Source organism: Anolis sagrei, chromosome X (genome assembly GCF_037176765.1).
Source record: "Anolis sagrei isolate rAnoSag1 chromosome X, rAnoSag1.mat, whole genome shotgun sequence".
Lineage (NCBI taxonomy): Eukaryota > Metazoa > Chordata > Lepidosauria > Squamata > Dactyloidae > Anolis > Anolis sagrei.
In genome coordinates this window covers 2,054,712-2,079,782 of record NC_090034.1, presented here as the reverse complement: position 1 = coordinate 2,079,782, position 25,071 = coordinate 2,054,712, and the positions used below count along the sequence as shown (strand labels likewise).

General features: G+C 45.0%; 1 protein-coding gene across 1 annotated transcript in view; it reads right to left on the bottom strand.

Moving 5' to 3' along the window:
* Window positions 1–3,087: 3,087 nt before the first annotated feature.
* Window positions 3,088–25,071, bottom strand: part of LOC137097899 (extracellular serine/threonine protein kinase FAM20C-like) — a 143,451-nt gene continuing 121,467 nt past the window's right edge. The window contains exons 6-10 of the mRNA XM_067473297.1: window positions 12,947–13,127; window positions 11,562–11,671; window positions 9,114–9,195; window positions 8,646–8,705; window positions 3,088–5,138 (exon numbers count right to left, since the gene is read on the bottom strand). Of these exons, the coding sequence (XP_067329398.1) occupies window positions 4,886–5,138; window positions 8,646–8,705; window positions 9,114–9,195; window positions 11,562–11,671; window positions 12,947–13,127 (686 nt within the window). The 3' untranslated portion in view covers window positions 3,088–4,885. The remainder of the gene's footprint in view (window positions 5,139–8,645; window positions 8,706–9,113; window positions 9,196–11,561; window positions 11,672–12,946; window positions 13,128–25,071) is intronic.

Here is a 25,071-nt window from a genome sequence, read left to right as displayed (position 1 = left end):
CCCCCAGCCCTTTCCATCTTGTGCCTACAGTGCTCTGAGGAACCCCAGGTGCAACTGTTGTGCCCACTGAGCACTGGCGCAAATGCGGACCCACCTTTGAGACCCACCCTAGCACATTGGAGCCCTTTAGCACATTGAGCTGTACTTCTAATGTGCACTGGATGCTCTTTGTGGACCCCCAGTCCTTTCCAACTTGTGCCTACACATGCTTTGAGGAACCCCAAATGCAACTGTTGTGCCTATTGAGCACTGGCGCAAATGCGGATCCTGCATTATGACCCACCCTCGTACATTGGAGCCCTTTGGCACATTGAGCTGTACTTCTAATGTAAATTAGATGCTCCCTTTAGACTCCCAGTCCTTTCCATCTTATGCCTACACATGCTTTGGGGCACATCTGGTGCAACCGTTTTGCCCACTAAGCACTGGCTCAAATGCGGATCCACCATTGTGGAAAGGCATATTCATACATTGCAGCATCCCTAGATAAATATAGACATTGCCCAACTGCTCGGTTCTATGTTCCGCACATGGAAGTCCACAGACAAAGATGCAAGTCCACTCTTGAATTCCAGACCAGGATGTTAAAGCAGAATTCTCCCAAGATAACTCTTAACCAGGCATGGGCAAACTTCAGCTGGCCTTCTAGGTGTTTTGGACTTCAGCTCCGTGTCATGATCTCTTTCTTATGCCACCCAACTATCCAATTATTAGCCATTGTGGCTCACAGCACATGGCCATGGGCCAAAAGGGAAGACAGGACATATGAACCAGCCATAAAAGTCAATTGTCCCGAGGTGGAAGGATGGTGGACTCTGGCAAAGGGGCAACCTCCAGGTGCCAGGACTCTTGAGTGATTTATGATATTGTAGATAGGCCTATGTAGATGGGCAGTAGTGGGAGACTCATGTATTCTGAACAATAAGGTAAAGGTAAAGGAATTCCCCTCAACATTAAGTCCAGTTGGGTCTGACTCTGGGGGTTGGTGCTCATCTCCATTTCTAAGCTGAAGAGCTGGCGTTGTCCGCAGACACCTCCAAGGTCATGTGACCAGTGGCATAACCACATGGAGAGCCAGTACCTTCCCACCGGAGTGGTACCTATTGATCTAGTCACATTTGCATGTTTTCAAACTACTAGGTTGGCAGAATCTGGGCCTAACAGTAAGAGCTCACCCTGCTTCCCAGATTTGATTCTCCTCTATTCTGCCTTGGTTAGACCACATCTGGAACACTGTGTCCAATTCTGGGCACCATCACTGAAGGGAGATGTTGACTCTAAACTAGAATGTGTCCAGAAGAGCACAACTCAATTGATCAAGGGTCTGGAGAACCCCTATGAGGAGCAGCTTCAAGAGCTGGGCATGTTTAGCCTTCAGAAGAGAACACTGATAGGAGACATGATGAGGGGTTGGACTGGATGGCCCACCAGATCTCTTCCAACTCTAGGATTCTAGGATTGTATGATTCTATGACTCAATTGTCCACAGAAAGTTGGTGGGAACATCTTCAAAACTAGGCAACTATCTATAGCTGGAAATCTTCTATGGAGGAAGGGTTGGACCTCATGGTCCATGGGACTCCTTCCAGCTTGATGGTTCTATGTGTCATAGTATTAGGATGCTGAGAGTCTACATTTAAGTTTGTACTCATGTAGACACTTTATACTCCTTTCTTCCTTGGGTTATGACCTTGTCAAGTGCTCCACTGGCTATGTCCTCCACTAGTTGGAAATCTTCTATGGAGCAAGGGTTGGAACTGATGGTCCATGAGGCTGCTTCCAGCTCAATGGTTCTATGTGTCATAGTATTAGGATGCTGGGAGTCTACATTTAAGTTTGTACTCATGTAGACCAGTGGTTCTCAACCTGGGGTCCCCAGATGTTTTTAGCCTTCAACTCCCAGAAATCCGAACAGCTGGTAAACTGGCTGGGATTTCTGGGAGTTGTAGGCCAAAAACATCTGGGGTCCCCAGGTTGAGAACCACTGATGTAGACACTCTAGACTCCTTTCTTTCTTAGGTTATGACCTTGTCAAGTGCTCCACTGGCTATGTGCTCCACTAGCTGGAAATCTTCTATGGGGCAAGGGTTGGAACTGATGGTCCATGGGGCTCCTTCCAGCTCAATGGTTCTAGGTGTCATAATATTAGGATGTTGTGAATCTACATTTCTTTCTTAGGTGATGGCCTTGTCAAGTGCTCCACTGGCTATGAAACCACAGGGCTCTCCTGGTGTTCTTTGTCCATTTGCAGAATGTTGTGTTGACATGAGGCCTTTCTCTTGTAGTATAAACACACAGAACCTAAACTCAAGGATTCTATGAATGTGGAAAGGGGCAAACTCCAGGTGCCATGACTCCTGGGTGGTTTATGATATTGTAGCTACTAGGTCTATATAGACAGGCAGTCGTGGGAGACTCTTGTATTCTGAATCATATCTTCAGCCCTTGTGCATCTTGATATGTTCTTTCAGAGGAGATTGATCCCTGGCAACACAGTTGGTGCTGAAAAGACTTACACTCCCACCATTCCTGGCCTCAGGCCCCTTCCAACTCAAGGATTCTATGATTGTATGAATCTATGACTCAATTGTCCTCAGAGAGTTGGTGGGGACATCTTCGAACTAGTCTGGGCAACTATCTACCTATAAGCTGGAGATCTTCTATGGAGCAAGGGTTGGACCTGAGCCTAAACTCAAGGATTCTCTGAATGTGGAAAGGGGCAAGCTCCAGGTGCCATGACTCTTTGGGTGATTTATGGTATTGTAACTACTAGGCTTGTGCAATCCATGGTTCTAAATGGTTCTGAAGGACTTACAAAACTAAACTTCTGGTTGTGAAAACTAGGGGGCGCTGGTGCTTTGCTTCTACAGTGTTGCTAAAGTTCTGGTGGTGAAAATTTCAGAACTCTAACAAAACTTTCAAAATTTCATTATTATTTCATTATTGGTGATTTTTGTGACAGAACCTATTAGGAACTGCCATTTATTATGAAATTTTGAAAGTTGTGTTAGAGTTCTGAAATTTTCACCACCAGAACTTTAGCAACACTGTAGAAGCAAAGCATCAGCACCCCCTAGTTTTCACCACCAGAACTTTAGTTTCGTAAGTACTTTAGAACCATTTAGAACCATGAATTGCACATGCCTAGTATGAATCTATGACTCAATTGTCCTCAGAGAGTTGGTGGGGACATCTTCAGACTAGTCCAATATGTACAACTCAATATGTATATTTCGATCCCAATATATAGGAGTTAGTATCCAGATTTCGATCTTAATATATAGGACTCAGTATCCAGATATTGATCTTAATATACACGACTCAATCTCCAGATTTCAATCCCAATATATAGGAGTTAGTATCCAGATTTCAATCTTAATATATAGGACTCAATACCCAGATTTTGATCCCAATATATAGGACGCAACATTCAGATTTCGATCCCAATATATAGGACTCAGTATCCAGATTTTGATCCCAATATATAGGACTCAGTATCCAGATTTCAATCTTAACATATAGGACTCAATACCCAGATTCTGATCCCAATATATAGGACTCAGTATCCAGATTTCAACCCCAATATATAGGATTCAGTATCGAGATTTCGATCCCAATACATAGAACTCAATATCCAGATTTCAATCCTAATATACAGGACTCAGTATCCAGATTTCGATCCCAATATATAGGACTCAGTATCCAGATTTCGATCCCAATATATAGGATTCAGTATCGAGATTTCGATCCCAATACATAGGACTCAATATCCAGATTTCAATCCTAATATACAGGACTCAATATGCAGATTTTGGCCCTAATATGTACAACTCAATATCCATATTTCGATCCCAATATATAGGACTTAGTATCCAGATTTCGATCTTAATATATAGGACTCGGTATCCAGATTTCTTCAGACTAGTCTGGGCAACTAAGGAAAGGGCCTGAGGCCAGGAATTGTGGGAGCTGAAGTCCAAAACACCTCGAAGGAGGACCCAAGTTGGACCATGCCTGCTCTGACCAGTGTGCTTTAGCTCAATGCCAGCCTTTATTTACCTTGCGAGCAATGAACGCTAACCTGATTCCTCTCTCTCAAATAAAATTTGGTAGGTAGGTTTGCATTATTTTTTGGAAAAGTCCACAACCATTCCCTCTATATAAATACAAAATATTAAATAAAGATCTGCTTTCTGTACAAACAAAAGGAGAAAAGGAGAGGAGCCGTTTTGCCGGCAGGCGAGCGTCACGTCCACCCAGAGACCATTCCCATCCTCTTTAGGGACTTGGAGAGCGACCACCACGAGTTCCTTCTTGCTTTGCGCACAGAGAGATAATCCTGCTCGCCGTGCCGTTATCTCCCTTAATTTCCCCCCGCAAGCCTTATCCAGTATGGCTCGTAAGCGAGCGCTTCCTCCCTCTGCGTGCGTGCAAACACACCCACGGTTCTGCAGAACGTGGTGAGGAATGCACAACCACGAGGCAGGCAGGGCTTACCAGAAGCTCCACCTCCCATGAAGGGTCATCCAATGCCTTCGATGGGCCAAGGGAAGAAATAAGTTAGAGACGAAGGGAAGCAGGACGGTCGCCTCCACCGAAAGTCACCGAGAGCCACCACCGTCCGTCCGTCCATCCCGCCGGTGACACGAGCTGCTTGTCCGCAGCCGATATTCTTCTCAAGAGTCTACACCTTAAACTACTTGGAGAACGATGATGATTGCAATTTCTGAATTCACTGAATTCACAACGTGGCATACGCACAGTCCTTCGCAAGACTGTTTCTTGTGTGTGGGATGTTTTCTTCTCTTCTTGGTTTCCTTCTTCTTCTTCTTCTTCTTCTTGGAGAGAGCGAATAAAAGGAAGCCGGGACTGTCTCGCGATTTCACTACCTCTTGGTCGTAATCGTGTCCGTGTCGGAGACAACGTCGTTTTCCACCACGTTGCTCTGGCCGTCCTTTTCTATACAGTCCTGGACGGCCTTGAGGACTATCCGAAGCCTCCGGTCCATGGCTTCCAGGTGCAACTGGTACAAAATGGGAGCAATTTTGTCCTTCAGCAAAGACTCTTCCATCAGGTGGCTCAGCTTGTACTCTTCCTTGGCCAGGAGCTGGAGGCGCAGGTAAGTCGACTTCCGTATTCTAGAAGGGAAGGAAGACCAGGAATTACATTGGGAAGAGGGAGGGATCCTCCTCCTGAGAAAAACATATAATATCACAAAGGACGACCACCTCACCCGCCTCATAGGAAACCTGCTACAAAACAGGAGCTTTTTTGTTGAGTTCCAGGGCCAGAGAAGCAGATGGCGGAAACAGAAGAACGGCCTGCCTCAGGGGAGCGTGCTTGCTCCATCCATGTCCAACATTTTCCCAAATGACCAGCCACTGCCAGAAGGGACAGAGAGTTTCACCTACACTGATGATTGTGCCATCACCGCCCAAGCAGGGAGCTTAGAAATGGTTGAACAGAAGCTCTCTGAAGCTTTGGGTGCCCTTACTGCCTATTGGAGGTTGCACCATCAATGCTAACATTGACCCAAATGGCCAGCCACTGCCAGAAGGGACAGAGAGTGTCATCTATGTTGATGATCAAGCCATCACCGCTCAACCAGGGAGCCTTGCAATGATTGAACAGAAGCTCTCTGAAGCTTTGGGTGCTCTTACTGCTTATTACAGGTAAAAAACAGCTGATTCATAATCCATATAAAATGCTTTTCACTAAAAAAAATAGACAAGCATCTTTTCCAATCCTGAAACTGAGACTTGGTTGGAGTGCCTCTATTCACTCTCAGTGACAGGGGCAAAATGGCAGGAGAGAGAGAGCACTTGCTTTCAAAGCTTCCTTTTGAGTTTGCTGGAAGCCTCTGGCTGGTCAAGGGGACACTCGAGGAGATGGATTTTGTTCCACTTCAACAGGGCTCTTGTTACATTCCTAAGCTCCCAACCCTTTCCACCCTTTTGCCGTTTTCTGCAAAAGTTGGCTGAGAAGGTCAAAATACAAGGCATCTCTTGATTCTGAGGACGGGAATGTTTTGAGCTCTACTCTCGTAAAGGATCAGGTAACTCAAGATATCAAAAGGTTGTTTCATTGTTGGGTAGGCAATGCCCTGGTTTTCTGGAGGCACGGCTCAGAATCAGGGCAAGAAAGGAAGAGAGAGAAAAGAAGGAATTGGGTAGAGATCATATTCTATCTATCTATCTATCTATCTATCTATCTATCTATCTATCTATCTATCTATCTATCTATCTTCCTATCTATCTTCCTATCTATCTTCCTATCTATCTTCCTATCTATCTTCCTATCTATCTTCCTATCTATCTATCTATCTATCTATCTATCTATCTATCTATCTATCTATCTATCTATCTTCCTATCTATCTATCTTCCTATCTATCTATCTTCCTATCTATCTCTCTTCCTATCTATCTATCTATCTTCCTATCTATCTATCTATCTATCTATCTTCCTATCTATCTATCTATCTTCCTATCTATCTATCTATCTTCCTATCTATCTATCTTCCTATCTTCCTATCTATCTTCCTATCTATCTTCCTATCTATCTTCCTATCTATCTTCCTATCTATCTTCCTATCTATCTTCCTATCTATCTATCTATCTTCCTATCTATCTATCTCTCTCTCTCTCTCTCTCTCTCTTCCTATCTCTCTCTCTTCCTATCTATCTATCTATCTATCTATCTATCTATCTATCTATCTATATCTATCTATCTATCTATCTATCTATCTATCTTCTATATAAATAAAAATGTAATGTTCGTTTGTGGGATTAACAGAACTCAAAAACTGTTGGGGGCGAACTGACATCAAATTTGGACACAAGACACCATTCAAAGCAATCTGTGCCCTTCACTCAAAAAGTTCCTCCCAAAAAACAATAAGACCTTTAAATTTTAAAAAGGAAAAACAGAACACAGTGCATGCGTGCAAACCCAAGAATCCTAGAATCCTAGAGTTGGAAGAGACTTCCTGGGCCATCCTCCAGTCCAACCCCATTCTGCCAAGAAGCAGGAATATTGCATTCAAATCACCCCCGACAGATGGCCATCCAGCTTCTGTTTAAAAGCTTCCAAAGAAGGAGCCTCCTCCACACTCCGGGGCAGAGAGTTCCACTGCTGAACGGCTCTCACAGTCAGGAAGTTCTTCCTCATGTTCAGGTGGAATCTCCTTTCTTGTAGTTTGAAGCCATTTTTCCATTGCATCCTAGTCTCCAGGGCAGCAGAAAGGAAGCTTGCTCCCTCCTCCCTGTGACTTCCTCTCACATATTGATACATGGCTATCATATCTCCTCTCAGGCTTCTCTTCTTCAAGAGAAGAACCTGGGGATCACAACCAGATACAGTGAAGACATCTACCCTTGCGCTGTGCTACTCTGCTGCTGAGTATGCATGCCCAGTGTGGAACACATCTCACCACGCAAAAACAGTGGATGTGGCTCTTCATGAGATATGCCACATTATCACAGGGTGTCTGCGCCTGACACCACTGGAGAAATCACACTGCTTAGCCGGTATTGCACCACCTGACATCCGCCGGGAAGTTGCAGCCAATAGTGAAAGGACCAAGGCAGAGACATCTCCAGCTCATCCCCTGTTTGGATATCAGCCAGCATGTCAACAACTTAAATCAAGACATAGTTTTCTAAGATCTACAGAGATACTCGCTGGAACACCTCAGCAAGCGAGAGTCCAAAAGTGGCAGGCTCAAACCCAGAACCTCAATCAATGGCTGATACCAAATGAGAGACTCCCCCCTGGGCACACAGAGGACTGGGCGACTTGGAAGGCGCTGAACAGACTGCGCTCTGGCACCACGAGATGCAGAGCCAACCTTAAGAAATGGGGCCACAAAGTGGAATCCTCGACATGCGAGTGTGGAGAAGAGCAAACCACTGACCACCTGCTGCAATGCAACCTGAGCCCTGCCACATGCACAATGGAAGACCTTCTTGCGGCAACACCAGAGGCACTCCAAGTGGCCAGATACTTCTCAAAGGACGTTTAATCAACTACCAAACTCACACATTTTGTATTTGCTCTGTTTGTTTGCTTTGTTCTGTTAGAAATGTAATATATTTGACTGGCTGCCCTGACACGAGAAATAAAAAATAAATAAAAATCCTCATGTTCAGGTGGAATCTCCTTTCTTGTAGTTTGAAACCATTATTCCATTGTGTCCTAATCTCCAGGGAAGCAGAAAACAAGCTTGCTCCCTCCTCCTCCCTGTGGCTTCCTCTCACATATTTATACATGGCCCTGATCATGTCTCCTCTCAGCCTTCTCTTTTTCAGGCTAAACATGCCCAGATCCTTAAGCCGCTCCTCATAGGGCTTGTTCTCCAGACCCTTGATCATTTTGGTCGCCCTCCTCTGGACACATTCCAGCTTAGAGTCAATCTCTCTCTTGAATTGTGGTGCCCAGAATTGGACACAATATTCCAGGTAAAGTGGTCTAACCAAAGCGGAATAGAGCATGGGGAGCAGGACTTCCCTAGATCTAGACACTAGGCTCCTCTTGATGCCTGAGGCCAAAATCCCATTGTTGCCACATCACATTGTTGGCTCATGTTTCACTTGTTGTCCACGAGGACTCCAAGATCTTTTCATAATGCAACAGCCGGGGAAACCTACCTGCAGCACTGATTCAAAGGCACCAAGATTGAAAGTTCGTCGTGGGAGTATTTTCCAAACCTATAACAGAAAGAGAAAATGAGAAAACAAAACGTCTCCAGGAATTAGCTTCAATGCCCTGCTTTTGGGACTATAAATAGTTTTATCTCCATTGCTAAAAGTGGATGGGGGGAGGGAAATGGGAGCACCCCCTCGAACCTGGTCATGTGGCCCCAAACCCCCCCAATAACATTACGTAACAAAAGTGGAAACCTGGTCAGTTCCTGGTTTGAAAGTGTTATTTCCTGTTTAATTGATGAATTGGTTGAGAATTAGTGATGAGATAATAATTGAACCTCTAGAGCAAAAAGTGCTAAAGGATATCCTGCCCACAAGCACAATTTTTTGCAATTTAATACACTTTCCCCATATATATATATATATATTTGTGGAGCCCCATGTGGCTTTGACTCATTTTAGAAAACTTACCCCCTTCCGTTGTCTAAGTGGATAATAAAGGTTTCATTCCCAAATTTCTCGAAAGTTTCGTAGTGATGCCGGTCCATGTTGCCTACAATGGAAAGGAAAACAAATATAATTAAGTCATGCCACTTAAGGCTCACAGGGAAACCCCGTGCGAGGAGGAGTATATGCGCTGACTGAGAGGCATTCTCTCCTGACGTTTCGCCCACATCTCTGGCAGGCATCCTCAGAGGTTGTGAAGTCAGGAAAATTGGGTTTATACAGGGTTAGTCAAAATGCATAGGCCAATAAGCCATTCAATTGAATGGCTTATTGGCCTATGCGTTTTGACTAACCCTGTATATCTGTGGAATAATGTCCAGGATGAGAGAAAGAACTCTTGTCTGTGGGAGGCAAGTGAGAAAGTTGCAATGAGGCAGGAAGCAGCCAGGCTTTGAAGCTGCAAAGCTATTCCATGCTAGTAATATTATTAATATTAATTAGTTATTATTAATATTATTATTATTAATAGATTATATTAATATATAATATATTAATAATATAATCTATTACTAATATATTAAGAATAATATATTATTATAAATATATTAATAATATTATTTTTAATATTATTTATTTATTATTATTTATTTATTACTGTGCTTGTATACCGCCGTTTCTCAGCCTAAATTGGCGACTCAACGCGGTTTACAACAGTACAACAACAACAATATTCCATTTAAAACCATAAAAGACAACATACACAATAGACAATATTGGCCCGTCGATAATAATCCAGTGCATCTCTTAACTAAAATCATAATCCAATTTCATCGTCCATATTACCAATCCTTTAGTCGTCAGTTCATTGTACCGAATTAGCCAAATGCCTGTTTGAACATCCAGGTCTTCAGTCTTTTTCGAAACACCATCAGCGAAGGGGCTGATCTTACCTCCATGGGAAGGGCGTTACTTACTTACTTAGGCGATCCCTCGTTGAACGAGTCAGATGGTCTTCCATAATGGGTTTCTTTGTGGATTCGTAGGTGGCTGTGGAGCCCTATTCTTGACTTGCATCTTCACCCACAGTGAAGGCATTGGTTTCCAGGTGGAAGGCGGTCCCGGTTGGGGTTGGCTTGACGCGCCTTCCTCCTGGCACATTTCTCTCTTTCGCCCTCCATTTGTGCCTATTCAAATTCTGCAGCACTGCTGGTCACAGCTGACCTCCAGCTGGAGCTCTCAAGGGCCAGGGCTTCCCAGTTCTCAGTGTCTATGCCAGAGTTTTTAAGGTTGGCTTTGAGCCCATCTTTCAATCTCTTTTTCTGCCCACCTACATTCTGTTTTCCATTCTTAAGTTCAGAATAGTGCAACTGCTTTGGGAGACGGTGGTCGGGCATCCGGACAACGTGGCCGGTCCAGTGGAGTTGATGGTGGAGGAGCATCGCTTCAGTGCTGGTGGTCTTTGCTTCTTCCAGCACGCTGACATTTGTCCGCTTGTCTTCCCAAGAGATTTGCAGGATTTTCCGGAGGCAGCGCTGATGGAATCGTTCCAGGAGTTGCATGTGATGTCTGTAGACAGTCCATGTTTCGCAGGCTTATAGCAGGGTTGGGAGGACAATAGCTTTATAGACAAGGCCCTTGGTCTCCCTACGGATGTCCCGGTCCTCAAACACTCTCTGCTTCATTCGGAAAAATGCTGCTACTCCGAACTCAAGAACGGAAAACGGAATGTTGGTGGGCAGGAAAAGAGATTGAAAGATGGGCTCAAAGCCAACCTTAAAAACTCTGGCATAGACACCGAGAACTGGGAAGCCCTGGCCCTTGAGCACTCCAGCTGGAGGTCAGCTGTGACCAGCAGTGCTGCAGAATTTGAAGAGGCACAAATGGAAGGTAAAAGAGAGAAATGTGCCAGGAGGAAGGCAAGTCAAGCCAACCCCGACCGGGACTGCCTTCCACCTGGAAATCAGGAGAGGATGCGGGAGAGGATGCAGGTCAAGAATAGGGCTCCACAGTCACCTACGGACCCACCACCACGACACTACACTTGGAGGACCATCATCCTTGGACTACGAGGGGTCACCTAAGTAAGTATATGTGTGTGTGCATATGCTCCACTTGCCTAGTTTCCAACAGATCTCACAACCTCTGAGAATGCCTGCTATAGATGTGGGTGAAACATCAGGAGAGAATGCTTCTGGAACTTAGCCAGGCAGCTAGCGAAACTCGCAAGCAACCCAGTTTTGGATAAAGGTTTCTCAAATGTCTACTTACATTCTGAACCCATGAGCAGATCAACACTTATGCACCACCACCACCACCATCATCATAACCAACAACAGCAATAACTAAAAAGTCACAGGAGGATGACTACCTTCCATTTCTGAGACGGAAGCTGGCCTAACGCTACCTCTGGCCCTGTTGCTCTGCCAGGAACGACCTCGGCAGCGGTCTTATGCCAGACAATGGGGAACCTACCCATGAGGAAGTCGAAGATGGTCATATCCATGATGTCCAAGATCCGGGTCCCTCGGTCGTAGGGAGGCGTTTGCTTCACTTCTTCACAGTAATCTGGGTCAACTTCCCACCTAGAGAAAAGGATCATAGAATCAAGGACTTGGAAGAGACCTCCTGGGCCATCATCCAGTCCAACCCCATTCTGCCAAGAAGCAGGAATATTGCATTCAAAGCACCCCTGACAGATGGCCAGCCAGCCTCTGTTTCAAAGCTTCCAAAGAAGGAGCCTCCACCACACTCCCTCCGGGGCAGAGAGTTCCACTGCTGAACGGCTCTCACAGTCAGGAAGTTCTTCCTCATGTTCAGATGGAATCTCCTTTCTTGTGGTTTGAAGCCATTGTTCCCTTGCATCCTAGTCTCCTTGGAAGCAGAAAACAAGCTTGCTCCCTCCTCCTCCCTGTGGCTTCCTCTCACATATTTATACATGGCTTTCATATCTCCTCTCAGCCCTCTCTTCTTCAGGCTAAACATGCCCAGCTCCTTAAGCCGCTCCTCATAGGACTTGTTCTCCAGACCCTTGCTTGCTCCCTCCTCCTCCCTGTGGCTTCCTCTCACATATTTATACATGGCTATCATATCTCCTCTCAGCCTTCTCTTCTTCAGGCTAAACATGCCCAGCTCCTTAAGCCGCTCCTCATAGGGCTTGTTCTCCAGGCCCTTGATCATCTCAGTCGCCCTCCTCTGGACACATTCCAGCTTAGAGTCAATATCTGTCTTGAATTGTGGTGCCCAGAATGGGACACAATATTCCAGGTAAAGTGGTCTAACCAAAGCGGAATAGAGCATGGGGAGCATGACTTCCCTAGATCTGGACACTCTGCTTCTCTTGATGCACGCCAAACTCCCATTGGCTTTTTTTTGCCGCTGCATCACATTCCTGGCTCATGTTCCCCTTCCTCCCCACGAGGACTCCAAGATCTTTTTCACACGTCCTACTCTCGAGCCAGGCCTCATCGTCCCCCATTCTGTCCCTTTGCATTTCTTTTTTTTTTCTGCCTAAGTGGAGTATCTTGCATTTGTCCCTGTTGAACTTCATTGTGTTAGTTTTGGCCATTCATCTCTCTAATCTGTCAAGATCGTTTTGGCAATGTTAGCAACGAGAAGAACAATCTCCCCCAATAGTTAGAGTCTTGATGAAGAAGACTCTTTGGAAGTTTAAAAGCTTCCAAAGAAGGAGCCTCCACCACACTCCGGGGCAGAGAGTTCCACTGCTGAACGGCTCTCACAGTCTAACCATCCCCTGCCATGCATTGCTGCGGCCCAGTCTGTCTATATGGTTTTGTGTGTATATATATGTGTGTTTACATATATACACATACACACACACACATTCAGAAAATACTCACTCTGCTTTCTTGCGCTTGTGGTAGGAGCGTCTCCACGGATTCCTCCAAGTCTTCCTTTTGGCCAAGGAGAGGTCTGGCAGGAAGGCAGCGAGAGAGCCTTCAATCTGGTCTGGCTTCCCACACAGAGCGTGCTCCGTCGAGCAGTAGTAAGAGCACTCGCCGTAGAAGCAGATGTTGTTGGCTACCAAAAGAAAGAGAAAGGGAAAAGATGGTGAGGAGGGCGTCTCCCAAGGCCGTCTCAAGACTTATTCCTACAAGGGACAAAAGGGGGACGTGGAGGTCTCCCATTAATGGAGTCACCATAAGTCAAAGGGAATCATGGAATCAAAGAGTTGGAAGAGACCTCCTGGGCCATCTAGTCCAACCGCATTCTGCCAAGAAGCAGGAATATTGCATTCAAATCACCCCTGACAGATGGCCATCCAGCCTCTGCTTAAAAGCTTCCAAAGAAGGAGCCTCCACCACACTCCCTCCGGGGCAGAGAGTTCCACTGCTGAACGGCTCTCACAGTCAGGAAGTTCTTCCTCCTGTTCAGATGGAATCTCCTCTCTTGTAGTTGGAAGCCATTCTTCCATTGCGTCCTAGTCTCCAGGGAAGCAGAAAGGAAGCTTGCTCCCTCCTCCTCCCTGTGGCTTCCTCTCACATATTGATACATGGCTATCATATCTCCTCTCAGCCTTCTCTTCTTCAGGCTAAACATGCCCAGCTCCTTAAGCCGCTCCTCATAGGGCTTGTTCTCCAGGCCTATGATTATAGGAGGGTGACAAATGATCAAGGGTCTGGAGAACAAGCCAGTCTCTACATCTATGTAGTTTAGTCACAAGAAAGGGAGCCGAAATAGAAGAACCGGTGTATAGGGACATATTACCTCAAGTACTACAACCACGTAATTCCTCAAACAGTGATTGAGGTGGTGGCAGCAAACCTACCATATCCCTGTCACACATGCAAAAAGGGACCCCTCGTTCCTTAATCTCCCTTACATTGGTGGCAGCGGTGGTATAGAAAGGTTTTCCCCCCTGCGACAAGTGCGGTGCCGCAGGGTTCCGTCCTGGGCCCGGTCCTGATCAGGATCTTTATTAATGACTTAGATGAAGGGCTAGAAGGCATGATCATCAAGTTTGCAGACGACAACAAACTGGGAGGGATAGCCAAGACTCCAGAGGACAGGAGCAGAATTCAAAACGATCTTGACAGATGAGAGAGATGATGGGCCAAAACTAACAAAATGAAGTTCAACAGTGACAAATGCAAGATACTCCACTTTGGCAGAAAAAACGAAATGCAAAGATACAGAATGGGGGACGCCTGGCTCGAGAGCAGTACGTGTGAAAAAGATCTTGGAGTCCTCGTGGACAACAAGTTAAACATGAGCCAGGAATGTGATGTGGTGGCAAAAAAAGCCAATGGGATGTTGGCCTGCATCAAGAGGAGCCTAGTGTCTAGATCTAAGGAAGTAATGCTCCCCATGCTCTATTCCGCTTTGGTTAGACCACACCTGGAATATTGTGTCCCATTCTGGGCACCACAATTCAAGAGAGATATTGACAAGCTGGAATGTGTCCAGAGGAGGGCGACTCAAATGATCAAGGGTCTGGAGAACAAGCCCTATGAGGAGCGGCTTAGGGAACTGGGGATGTTTAGCCTGAAGAAGAGAAGGCTGAGAGGAGATATGATGAGAGCCATGTATAAATATGTGAGAGGAAGCCACAGGGAGGAGGAGGGAGCAGATCAAGGGTCTGGAGAACAAGCCCTATGAGGAGCGGCTTAGGGAGCTGGGCATGTTTAGCCTGAAGAAGAGAAGGATGAGAGGAGATATGATAGCCATGTATAAATATGTGAGAGGAAGCCACAGGGAGGAAGGAGCAAGCTTGTTTTCTGCTTCCCTGGAGACTAGGACGCAATGGAGCAATGGCTCCAAACTACAAGAGAGGAGATTCCATCTGAACATGAGGAAGAACTTCCTGACTGTGAGAGCCATTCAGCAGTGGAACTCTCTGCCCCGGAGTGTGGTGGAGGCTCCTTCTTTGGAAGCTTTGAAGCAGAGGCTGGATGGCCATTTGTCAGGAGTGATTTGAATGCAATATTCCTGCTTCTTGGCAGAATGGGGTTGGACTGGATGATGGCCCAGGAGGTCTCTTCCAACTCTAGGATTCTATGATAACAGCGGAATGGTCGTTCATTCTGTTTACATAATCTAATTGCAAAGGCATAGAACTTTGAAATACACGCAGTAATCAACAAATAGCCAGATAAGCTGGAGCTCCTGGTGCGGCTGTCCCAGAACAACAACTAACCCAAAGTTTCTCAAAGCAGACAAGAGCAAAGCAGACAGCAATCTCCCAAAGTGGGCAAGAGTAAAGTGAAACGCAATCTCCCAATGCGGACAAAAGTAGGAGGCTCGGAGGCTGCTCCCTTGAAGCCCTAAAGCCCCAGACTCTCATGCTCGCGCTCCCTCGTAACTCAAAACACTGCTTATATGTCAAAGCAAAACAAGGACCGAGAGACAGCTCTTAACTCAAAACACTCTTAAGTTGAAACCCTCTTAAGTAGAGGTTCCACTGTATCTGCATTATCGCCTCTTCTTTTGCAATTTCAACACCTGGACAGCGATAACAATCGAAAACACAGCCAACAAAAGAATGGAGAGACCTGAAATCTTGCTCTTCTGGGTAAATAGAACAGATACACTATTGTTTGTTTACCCGAGGGAGGTGGAAACAACAGGAGTGGAAATCCATAAACCTCCGTGATTGGTTACCGTGAACAAAAGTCTCAGTACTTACTATGTAACATTGATTTCGGTAAACTACCGCTTCAATTACCTCGGGAAAAAAAAATAAAACCTACGGCTGACATTGTTAATATGTCTCTTTTTGCTAGTAAATAACATCTCATTCATTAAAGGGCTGCAGTTGCAGTAAAAGGATGCAAAAGGGATGGGAAACCCATTTGAATAATTACTGACCTATTTCCATTCTTCAGACTGAGGCCGAAGTGCTCCCCTCGTTTTTCTTTTCGGAGCACAGCGGTGTGTATCGACTGACCCTGTTTCCCGGTGTTTCTAGGCAGGTTTCTTCAAACAAAGGACTCATCCATGCGAAGGAAAGTAATTCCTGAATGAATCCACTCTGAGTCAACCCAAAGTAATCTGGATAGGACTGAACCCCCATCAAACAAATTGGGGGGATGGTTCAAGTCACAATGCAGCCTGTAAGATATTATTTCTCAGTGGGTTTGTTTTGTCATGTCAGAAGCAACTTGAGAAACTGCAAGTCGCTTCTGGTGTGGGAGAATTGGGCGTCTGCAAGGATGTTGCCCAGGGGACGCCCTCTCCAGGTGTTTTGGGCTTCAACTGAAGTCCAGGTGCTTTGGACATCAACCAAAGTCCAGGTGTTTTGGTCTTCAACTGAAGTCCAAGTGTTTTGGACATCAACCAAAGTCCAGGTGTTTTGGACATCAACTGAAGTCCAGGTGCAAGTTCATTGGACATCAACTGAAGTCCAGGTGTTTTGGTCTTCAACTGAAGTCCAAGTGTTTTGGACATCAACCAAAGTCCAGGTGTTTTGGACATCAACCAAAGTCCAGGTGCAAGTTCATTGGACATCAACTGAAGTCCAGGTGTTTTGGTCTTCAACTGAAGTCCAGCTGTTTTGGACATCAACCTAAGTCCAGGTGTTTTGGACATCAAACAAGTCCAGGTGTTTTGGACATCAACCGAAGGCCAGGTGTTTTGGACATCAACTGAAGTCCAGGTGTTTTGGACATCAACTGAAGTCCAGATGTTGTGGGCATCAAGCAAAGTCCAAGTGTTTTGGACATCAACTGAAGTCCAGGTGTTTTGGGCATCAACCAAAGTCCAGGTTTTTTGGACATCAACCGAAGTCCATATGTTTTGGACATCAACCAAAGTCCAGGTGTTTTGGACATCAACCGAAGTCCAGGTGTTTTGGGCATCAACTGAAGTCCAGGTGTTTTGGGCATCAACTGAAGTCCAGGTGTTTTGGACATCAACCGAAGTCCAGGTGTTTTGGACATCAACTGAAGTCCAGGTGCTTTGGACATCAACCGAAGTCCAGGTGTTTTGGACATCAACTGAAGTCCAGGTGTTTTGGTCTTCAACTCAAGTCCAGGTGTTTAGGACATCAACCCAAGTCCAGGTGTTTTGAAATTCAACTGAAGTCCATATGTTTTGGACATCAACCGAAGTTCAGATGTTTTGGACATCAACCGAAGTTCAGGTGTTTTGGACATCAACTGAAATCCAGGCGTTTTGGACATCAACCCAAGTCCAGGTGTTTTGGACATCAACCCAAGTCCAGGTGTTTTGGACATCAACTGAAGTCCAGGTGTTTTGGGCATCACCCGAAGTCCAGGTGTTTTGGACATCAACTGAAGTCCAGGTGTTTTGGGCATCACCCGAAGTCCAGGTGTTTTGGACATCAACTGAAGTCCAGGTGTTTTGGGCATCAACCGAAGTCCAGGTGTTTTGGACATCAACTGAAGTCCAGGTGTTTTGGACATCAACTGAAGTCCAGGTGTTTTGGACATCAACTGAAGTCCAGGTGTTTTGGGCATCAACCGAAGTCCAGGTGTTTTGGACATCAATTGAAGTCCAGGTGTTTTGGACATCAACCAAAGTCCAGGTGTTTTGGACTTCAACTCCCAGCTGTTAGGAATTGTGGGAGTTGAGGACCGAAATTGGCCCATGCCTTGTCTCTTTAAATGGCTGTATCCAGCTCACTAGCTTTGTCTTGTTGGATTGCTTCAAGGCATCTTGAGTCCCAGACTGGAAATAAGATGAAATATAAATACTTGTAAGAAGGAGGGAGGGAGGGAGGGAAGCTTCTCCTGCAAAGTAATGTGAGCCCAATAAGTGATTTTTGAGGCTGGCCTGCCTCTGAGAGACGAGACACAGGGAGAGAGAGATGTCAAGACCCAAGGAGCAACCTGGATGATGTTCAGAAAACACCATTTTAGGAGGACACTCAGGAACTTGGAGCAACAAACCACTGCTCGTCCTGCCAGTTACGATCACCGTCTTCCCCAGATTCTTACATAATTCTCAAAATACAGCCTGTCTCTGCAACTATTTTTTTCCTGTTAGGATGAAGAATCCAATTAAGAAATCTGAACCAGTGGAAGTTGCATGAAATGTTTACGTAGGCATGATCTACGGTTCTATTTGCTCTTGCCTTTTTTTGTGTCTGTCTGATGATATTGTTATTCTCCAAGTCATCAGAGGTCTTTCTAGGACTATCCAAGTTCATTCAGTCTCCTTAGGATATGCAGAAAAGAGAGCATTGGCTTCCAAAGATGTACAGGAAATAAGGGTCTTTTATCGTGATGGGGGAACCTTTCTATTCAATCCCACCGCTGCCACCACTGTAAAGGAATATACGAGGGAATTACAGGTGATGAGAGAAAACGATGTGTGTGTAATGGTAGGTTTGCTGCCACCACCCCAAATTACAGTTTGAGGAATTGTCTTGTTGTTGTACTTGAGGTAAAATGTCCCTATACACCAGTTCTTCCTTTTGGCTCCCTTTCTGGTGACTGAACTGTAGAGATGTGGAGGCTTACTGGGTCTAACCTTATATGATGAAACAAGGCTGAAGCAGGTTAACAGTAAACTAGAGAACAGGTTTATTGAAGTATTTGAAGCAAACAACTGACTACTGAGAGGTACACATACGCGTAGTTTGTATCTGAAGCACAGACTTATTAAGCGAATGGTTTCTTTAGAAGGAGTAACTTTTCCTTAACATGAGCTACTTTCCTCACACTATCCTGTAATAGGTAACAGTGCGTTTCTTTGACCAGCCGCCCCTGGCTGCCTTCCAGAGTATCCAGGTTTCCCCTGGACTACTCTGACCTATAGGGAAATAAACCCACTTGTATTCCGTCCTAATACAAGTAAACAAGCCTTCACTTTGACTGCCCTAGTCAAACTACACAGAAGCACTTGCTCTTTAATTATTCCCTAACAGGCTAATTCCTAGCTCACTAAGAAACTCTCTTCTCCCTGTCTGAAATCCTAATCTTTTCTCTGATAGAACAAATCCTTCTCTCTCTTTTTTGTCAGAAATGACAGCCCATCCACACTCTCCCTCAACTCCTCCCCTTGGTGTCCGAACCAATCAGGAGCTAGCTGACTCCCTCCCCCCCCCCCCGCCTCTCTGTCCACACCATCATGTCTGCCATCCTGAGCTGCCCCCCCCCCCCAACATGGAGGCCAGCTCACTGACCCCCAGGCTGCGGCCTATGAGGAAAAGGCATGAGTTCATTACAACAGCCATGAAGATTGTGGGGATTTGTAAGAAGGCTCCATGATATGATGGGTTGACTGGAGAGGCATGTATCAGCAGCTGATTGAGCATGCCAGGAGCTAGAATTCTGATTAGCTACTGTCTCTAGCTTGCTGCTGAAAGAAACAGTTTTAACTACCATTTTCACCTCAGAGAGTGAAGAGAGCGCTGACTGGAAACAGCCAGGAAGCCTGTTTTCTCTCTCTGTCTGATGACATTGTTATTCACCAAGTCATCAGAGGTCTTCCTAGGACTATCCAAGTTCATTCAATCTCTTTAGGATATGCAGAAAAAAGAGCATTGGGTTCCAAAGACAGCCATGAAGATTCTGAGGATTTGTAAGAAGGCTCCATGATGTGATGGGTTGACTGGAGAGGCATGTGTCAGCAGCTGATTGGCTGAGCATGCCAGGAGCCAGAATTCTGATTGGCTACAGTCTCTAGCTTGCTGCCGAGAGAAATGGTTTTAACTACCATTTTCACCTCAGAGAGTGAAGAGAGCGCTGACTGGAAACAGCCAGGAAGCCTGTTTTTTTCTCTCTGTCTGATGACATTGTTATTCACCAAGTCATCAGAGGCCTTCCTAGGACTATCCAAGTTCATTCAGTCTCTTTAGGATATGCAGAAAAGAGAGCATTGGCTTCCAAAGACAGCCATGAAGATTGTGGGGATTTGTAAGAAGGCTCCATGATGTGATGGGTTGACTGGAGAGGCATGTGTCAGCAGCTAATTGAGTATGCCAGGAGCCAGAATTCTGATTGGCTACTGTCTCTAGCTTGCTACCGAGAGAAATGGTTTTAACTACTATTTTTAACCTCAGAGAGTGAAGAGAGCGCTGACTGGAAACAGCCAGGAAGCCTGTTTTTTTCTCTGTGTCTGATGATATTGTTATTCACCAAGTCATCAGAGGTCTTCCTAGGACTACCCAAGTTCATTCAGTCTATTTAGGATATGCAGAAAAGAGAGCATGGCTTCCAAAGATAGCCATGAAGATTGTGGGAATTTGTAAAAAGGCTCCATGATGTAATGGGTTGACTGGAGAGGCATGTGTCAGCAGCTGATTGAGCATGCCAGGAGCCAGAATTCTGATTGGCTGCTGTCTCTAGCTTGCTACGGAGAGAAATGGTTTTAACTGCCATTTTCACCTCAGAGAGTGAAGAGAGCGCTGACTGGAAACAGCCAGGAAGAAAATGGCTGCCAACGCTCTGAAGCCTGATCATTTCTAAAGCATGAAGCATATTTTAAAGACTGTTTAAAAAGGACTGTTTATTCCAACTGTTCTCTGTACAGATTTAGAGAGACTGCTGTATATATAAGACTATTCAAGTCAGAGTTCTGAGCTGACCTGGGTAAAGCATTAACATCTCTGCAAGAGGACGTAAAAGAAAATGACTGCTTAAATAGCTGAGATTGCTAAATAAAATGGCTGGGCAGGCTTGTGGAGTCATGTTTGAAACATGCAGACAAACAAAAGAGACTGCAATGGGAGATTCACGAACTATAATATAAGGTTGTGGACCTGGACAATAAAAACTGTTGTTAAGAAGATCCACCTTCGTAGTTTCTCAGATGGACAAAATAACCTCTTTGTGTTTTGGTGCAATGAACTCCAACCGGATTTATCCTTGCAGGAGCATGATGTGGAAACAATCTCCAGAGCAGGCAGAATGAAGAATTCAAGATCTGATCACAATATCAAAGGCAGGACTGCAAATTTTCCCAGCTATTCTATAAAAAAATACTGGGCTCTACTTTCAAAATAAACAAACAAACATAATATTAAGTATAATAATGATGCACACTAGCACTCAAATAGCTAATACAGATTTTTTTTTTTGTCGTGTCAGGAGCGACTTGAGAAACTGCAAGTCGCTTCTGGTGTGAGACAATTGGCCATTAGATAAAAGGTTTATAGGTTTGTGCACGGATTTGGATTGGTCAGTTCTTTTTGGCCAATCCGTCTTGTTCAGTTTGGCCTAATGGCCATAACGGCAAGGGCCCAGCCATCACTTTTTCATCCGTTAAGGGACCACATCGCATAAACATACACAATCTGTGAAAATGAACAAAATCTGGCTACCAGTATTAAAAAAACTCAACTACAGAGAGTAAACAATCAGGCACATCAAATCACCTCTCAACAAAAGATTCCCCCAAGCACTTCCAAGCCATCAAATGCTAATGAAGGTGGTCAGTTGAAACATTCCCACCTAGCTCCAGCAGACAAGAGTCCTTTGTCCCACCCTGGTCATTCCACAGATATATAAACCCTTCTTCCTAGTTCCAACAGACCTCTAGAACATGCCTCTAGAACATGGCCATATAGCCCGGAAAAACCTACAACAACCCAACAATCCATATAAATAAAAATGTAATGTTCGTTTGTGGGATTAACATAACTCAAAAACCACTGGATGAATTGCTGCCAAATTTGGACACAAGACACCTAGTAAGCCAAGGAGTGACCATCACTCAAAAAACTGATTTTGTCATTTGAGAGTTGTAGCTGATGGTCTATTGAGAGATGTAGATGATGTAGTAGTCACCTACCATCAAAGAGCATTCTGAACTCCACCAATGATGGAACTGAACCAAATATGGCACACAGGAGTCCCATGACCCAAAAGAAAACACTAGAAGGGTTTGGTGGGCATTGACTTTGAGTTTGGGAGTTGTAGTTCACCTATATCCAGAGAGCATATTTCTCTCTGAGTGATACCACGATGATCCTGAATCAATCTGTTAACCCTTTGCTTGTGAACCTCAGTGGTTGCTGTCACAGGACCTCCAACTCTTTGTTTGTCACGCAAGTCAGATATTCCCACCTCAACACCTTGAAACTTACTCGCCCAATGACGCACAGTACTCACATCAACACAATCGCCATAAACAGCTTGCATTCTCTATGAATCCCCTTTGGGGTGACCCCTTCTGCTGTCAAGAATTCAATCACTGCTTGTTGCTTAAGTAGCATTAACCGATCGTCTGCATAGGGTTCCATACTTCACACTTTAACAACACAACCATTCAATGCGAAGGCTTCTTGCCAAAATGGAACTGTAGAGGAAAGTCTACTGAACAAGCCAGTACCTGCCGCATACGCTGCTTAAGTTGCATTGACTGACAGTATGTGCAGGGTTCCATACTTCACACTTTAACAACACAACTGTTCAATGCAAAGGCTTCCCGCCAAAATGGAACCGTAGAGGAGAGTCTACTGAACAAGCCAGTACCTGCCGCATACATTGCTTAAGTCACATTGACTGACAGGCTACACTGGGTTTGGTACTTCACACTTTAACAACACAATCGTTCAATGCTAAGGCTTCCCACCAAAATGGAACTATAGAGGAGAGTCTACTGAACAAGCCAGTACCTGCCGTATACATTGCTTAAGTTGCATTGACTGACAGTCTACACAGGGTTCCATGCTTCGCACTTTAACAACACAACCGTTCAGTGCGAAGGCTTCCCACCAAAATGGAACTGTAGAGGAGAGCCTACTGAACAAGTCAGTACCTGCCGCATACGTTGCTTAAGTCACATCGACTGACAGTCTACACAGGATTCGGTACTTCGGTACTGACAGTCTGAGCAGGGTTTCATACTTCACACTTTAACAACACAACCGTTCAATGCGAAGGCTTCCTGCCAAAATGGAACTGTAGAGGGGAGTCTACTGAACAAGCCAGTACCTGCCACATACGTTGCTTAAGTCGCATCGACTGTCTACACAGGGTTTGGTACTTCGGTACTGACAGTCTGTGCAGGGTTCCATATTTTGCACTTCAACAACACAACCGTTCAATGCAAAGGCTTCCTGCCAAAATGGAACTGTAGAGGGGAGTCTACTGAACAAGCCAGTACCTGCCGTATACATTGCTTAAGTTGCATTGACTGACAGTCTACACATGGTTCAGTACTTCACAATTTAACAACACAACAGTTCAATGCGAAGGCTTCCTGCCAAAATGGAACTGAGGAGGAGAGTCTACTGAACAAGCCAGTACCTGCCGCATATATTGCTTAAGTCGCATCGACTGACAGTCTACACATGGTTCCATACTTCACACTTCAACAACACAACTGTTCAATGTGAAGGCTTTCTGCCAAAATGGAACTGTAGAGGATAGTCTACTGAACAAGCCAGTACCTGCCGCATACGTTACTTAAGTTGCATCGACTGACAGTATACACAGGGTTCGGTACTTCGGTACTGACAGTCTGTGCAGGATTCCATACTTCGCACTTCAACAGTACAACCGTTCAATGCGAAGGCTTCCTACCAAAATGGAACTGTAGAGGAGAGTCTACTGAACAACCTGGTATCTGCCGCATACATTGCTTAAGTCACATCGACTGACAGTCTACACAGGATTCGGTACTTCGGTACTGACAGTCTGTGCAGGGTTTCATACTTCACACTTTAACAACACAACCGTTCAATGCGAAGGCTTCCTGCCAAAATGGAACTGTAGAGGGGAGTCTACTGAACAAGCCAGTACCTGCCGCATATGCTGCTTAAGTCGCATCGACTGACAGTCTACACAGGATTCGGTACTTCGGTATTGACAGTCTGTGCAGGGTTCCATACTTCACACTTCAACAACACAACCGTTCAATGCGAAGGCTTTCTGCCGAAATGGAACTATAGAGGAGAGTCTACTGAACAAGCCAGTACCTACCGCATATGTTGCTTAAGTTGCATTGACTGACAGTCTGTGCAGAGTTCCATACTTCACACTTTAACAACACAACCGTTCAATGCGAAAGCATTCTGCCAAAATGGAACTGTAGAGAAGAGCCTACTGAACAAGCCAGTACCTCCCGCATATGTTGCTTAAGTCGCATTGACCGACCGTCTGCGCAGCGTTCCATACTTCGCACTTTAACAACACAACCATTCAATGCTAAGGCTTCCCGCCAAAATGGAACTGTAGAGGAGAGCCTACTGAACAAGCCAGTACCTGCCGCATATGTTGCTTAAGTCGCATTGACTGACCGTCTGCGCAGGGTTCCATACTTCGCACTTTAACAACACAACCATTCAATGCTAAGGCTTCCCGCCAAAATGGAACTGTAGAGGAGAGCCTACTGAACAAGCCAGTACCTGCCACATGCCAGTCCTGCCATCTATTGAGGAGTTACGAAGGTGGAGGCATTACTTGTCATTTAACCCTCGTGATAACCCTCAAGGTTAAGCCCTGAAACTTCACGGCTGTTTTGCCAGACAGCAGCAGAAATAGAAACTGCAACCTCGTATTATTTTATGGGAAAGTTAAGCTAAAGCGATGGTTTAAAGGACTCTTAAGTTATTGTTGTAACAGGCTATAACGATGAATGCTAATATTAAGTATTAATTATTACAATATAATAGACTCTTTTCTGGAATGTGATATTTAGTTAATTAGCTGGTGCTTCCATACGGTAGACTCTTTTCTGGAATGTGATATTTAGTTAATTAGCTCATGATTGCTTACATACGGTAGTTACAAGAGACAAATAGAGGTTTATTGGGTGGTAAATAGAAGCTAAGAGCTTTCCTTTCCTTTCTTCTCTCTCTCTCGTTGCCATTCTTTCTTCTTTCTCTTCATTGTCAACTATTCTGGAATAATATCATCTTTTCTGGAATTCTGTCCTTTTGAAACATTCCTACTCCATATAGGCAATCATCCAAGTCAACAGAAGGTTAAAACCATCGACTGGTCTAAAAAGGAAATGGAAATAGAAACAGAATCTACAAAATGCACACAGCCTCTGCTAACTACTATCCACCACTCCCAAAATTTTATATACGAGGGTTGAATGAAAAGTAATG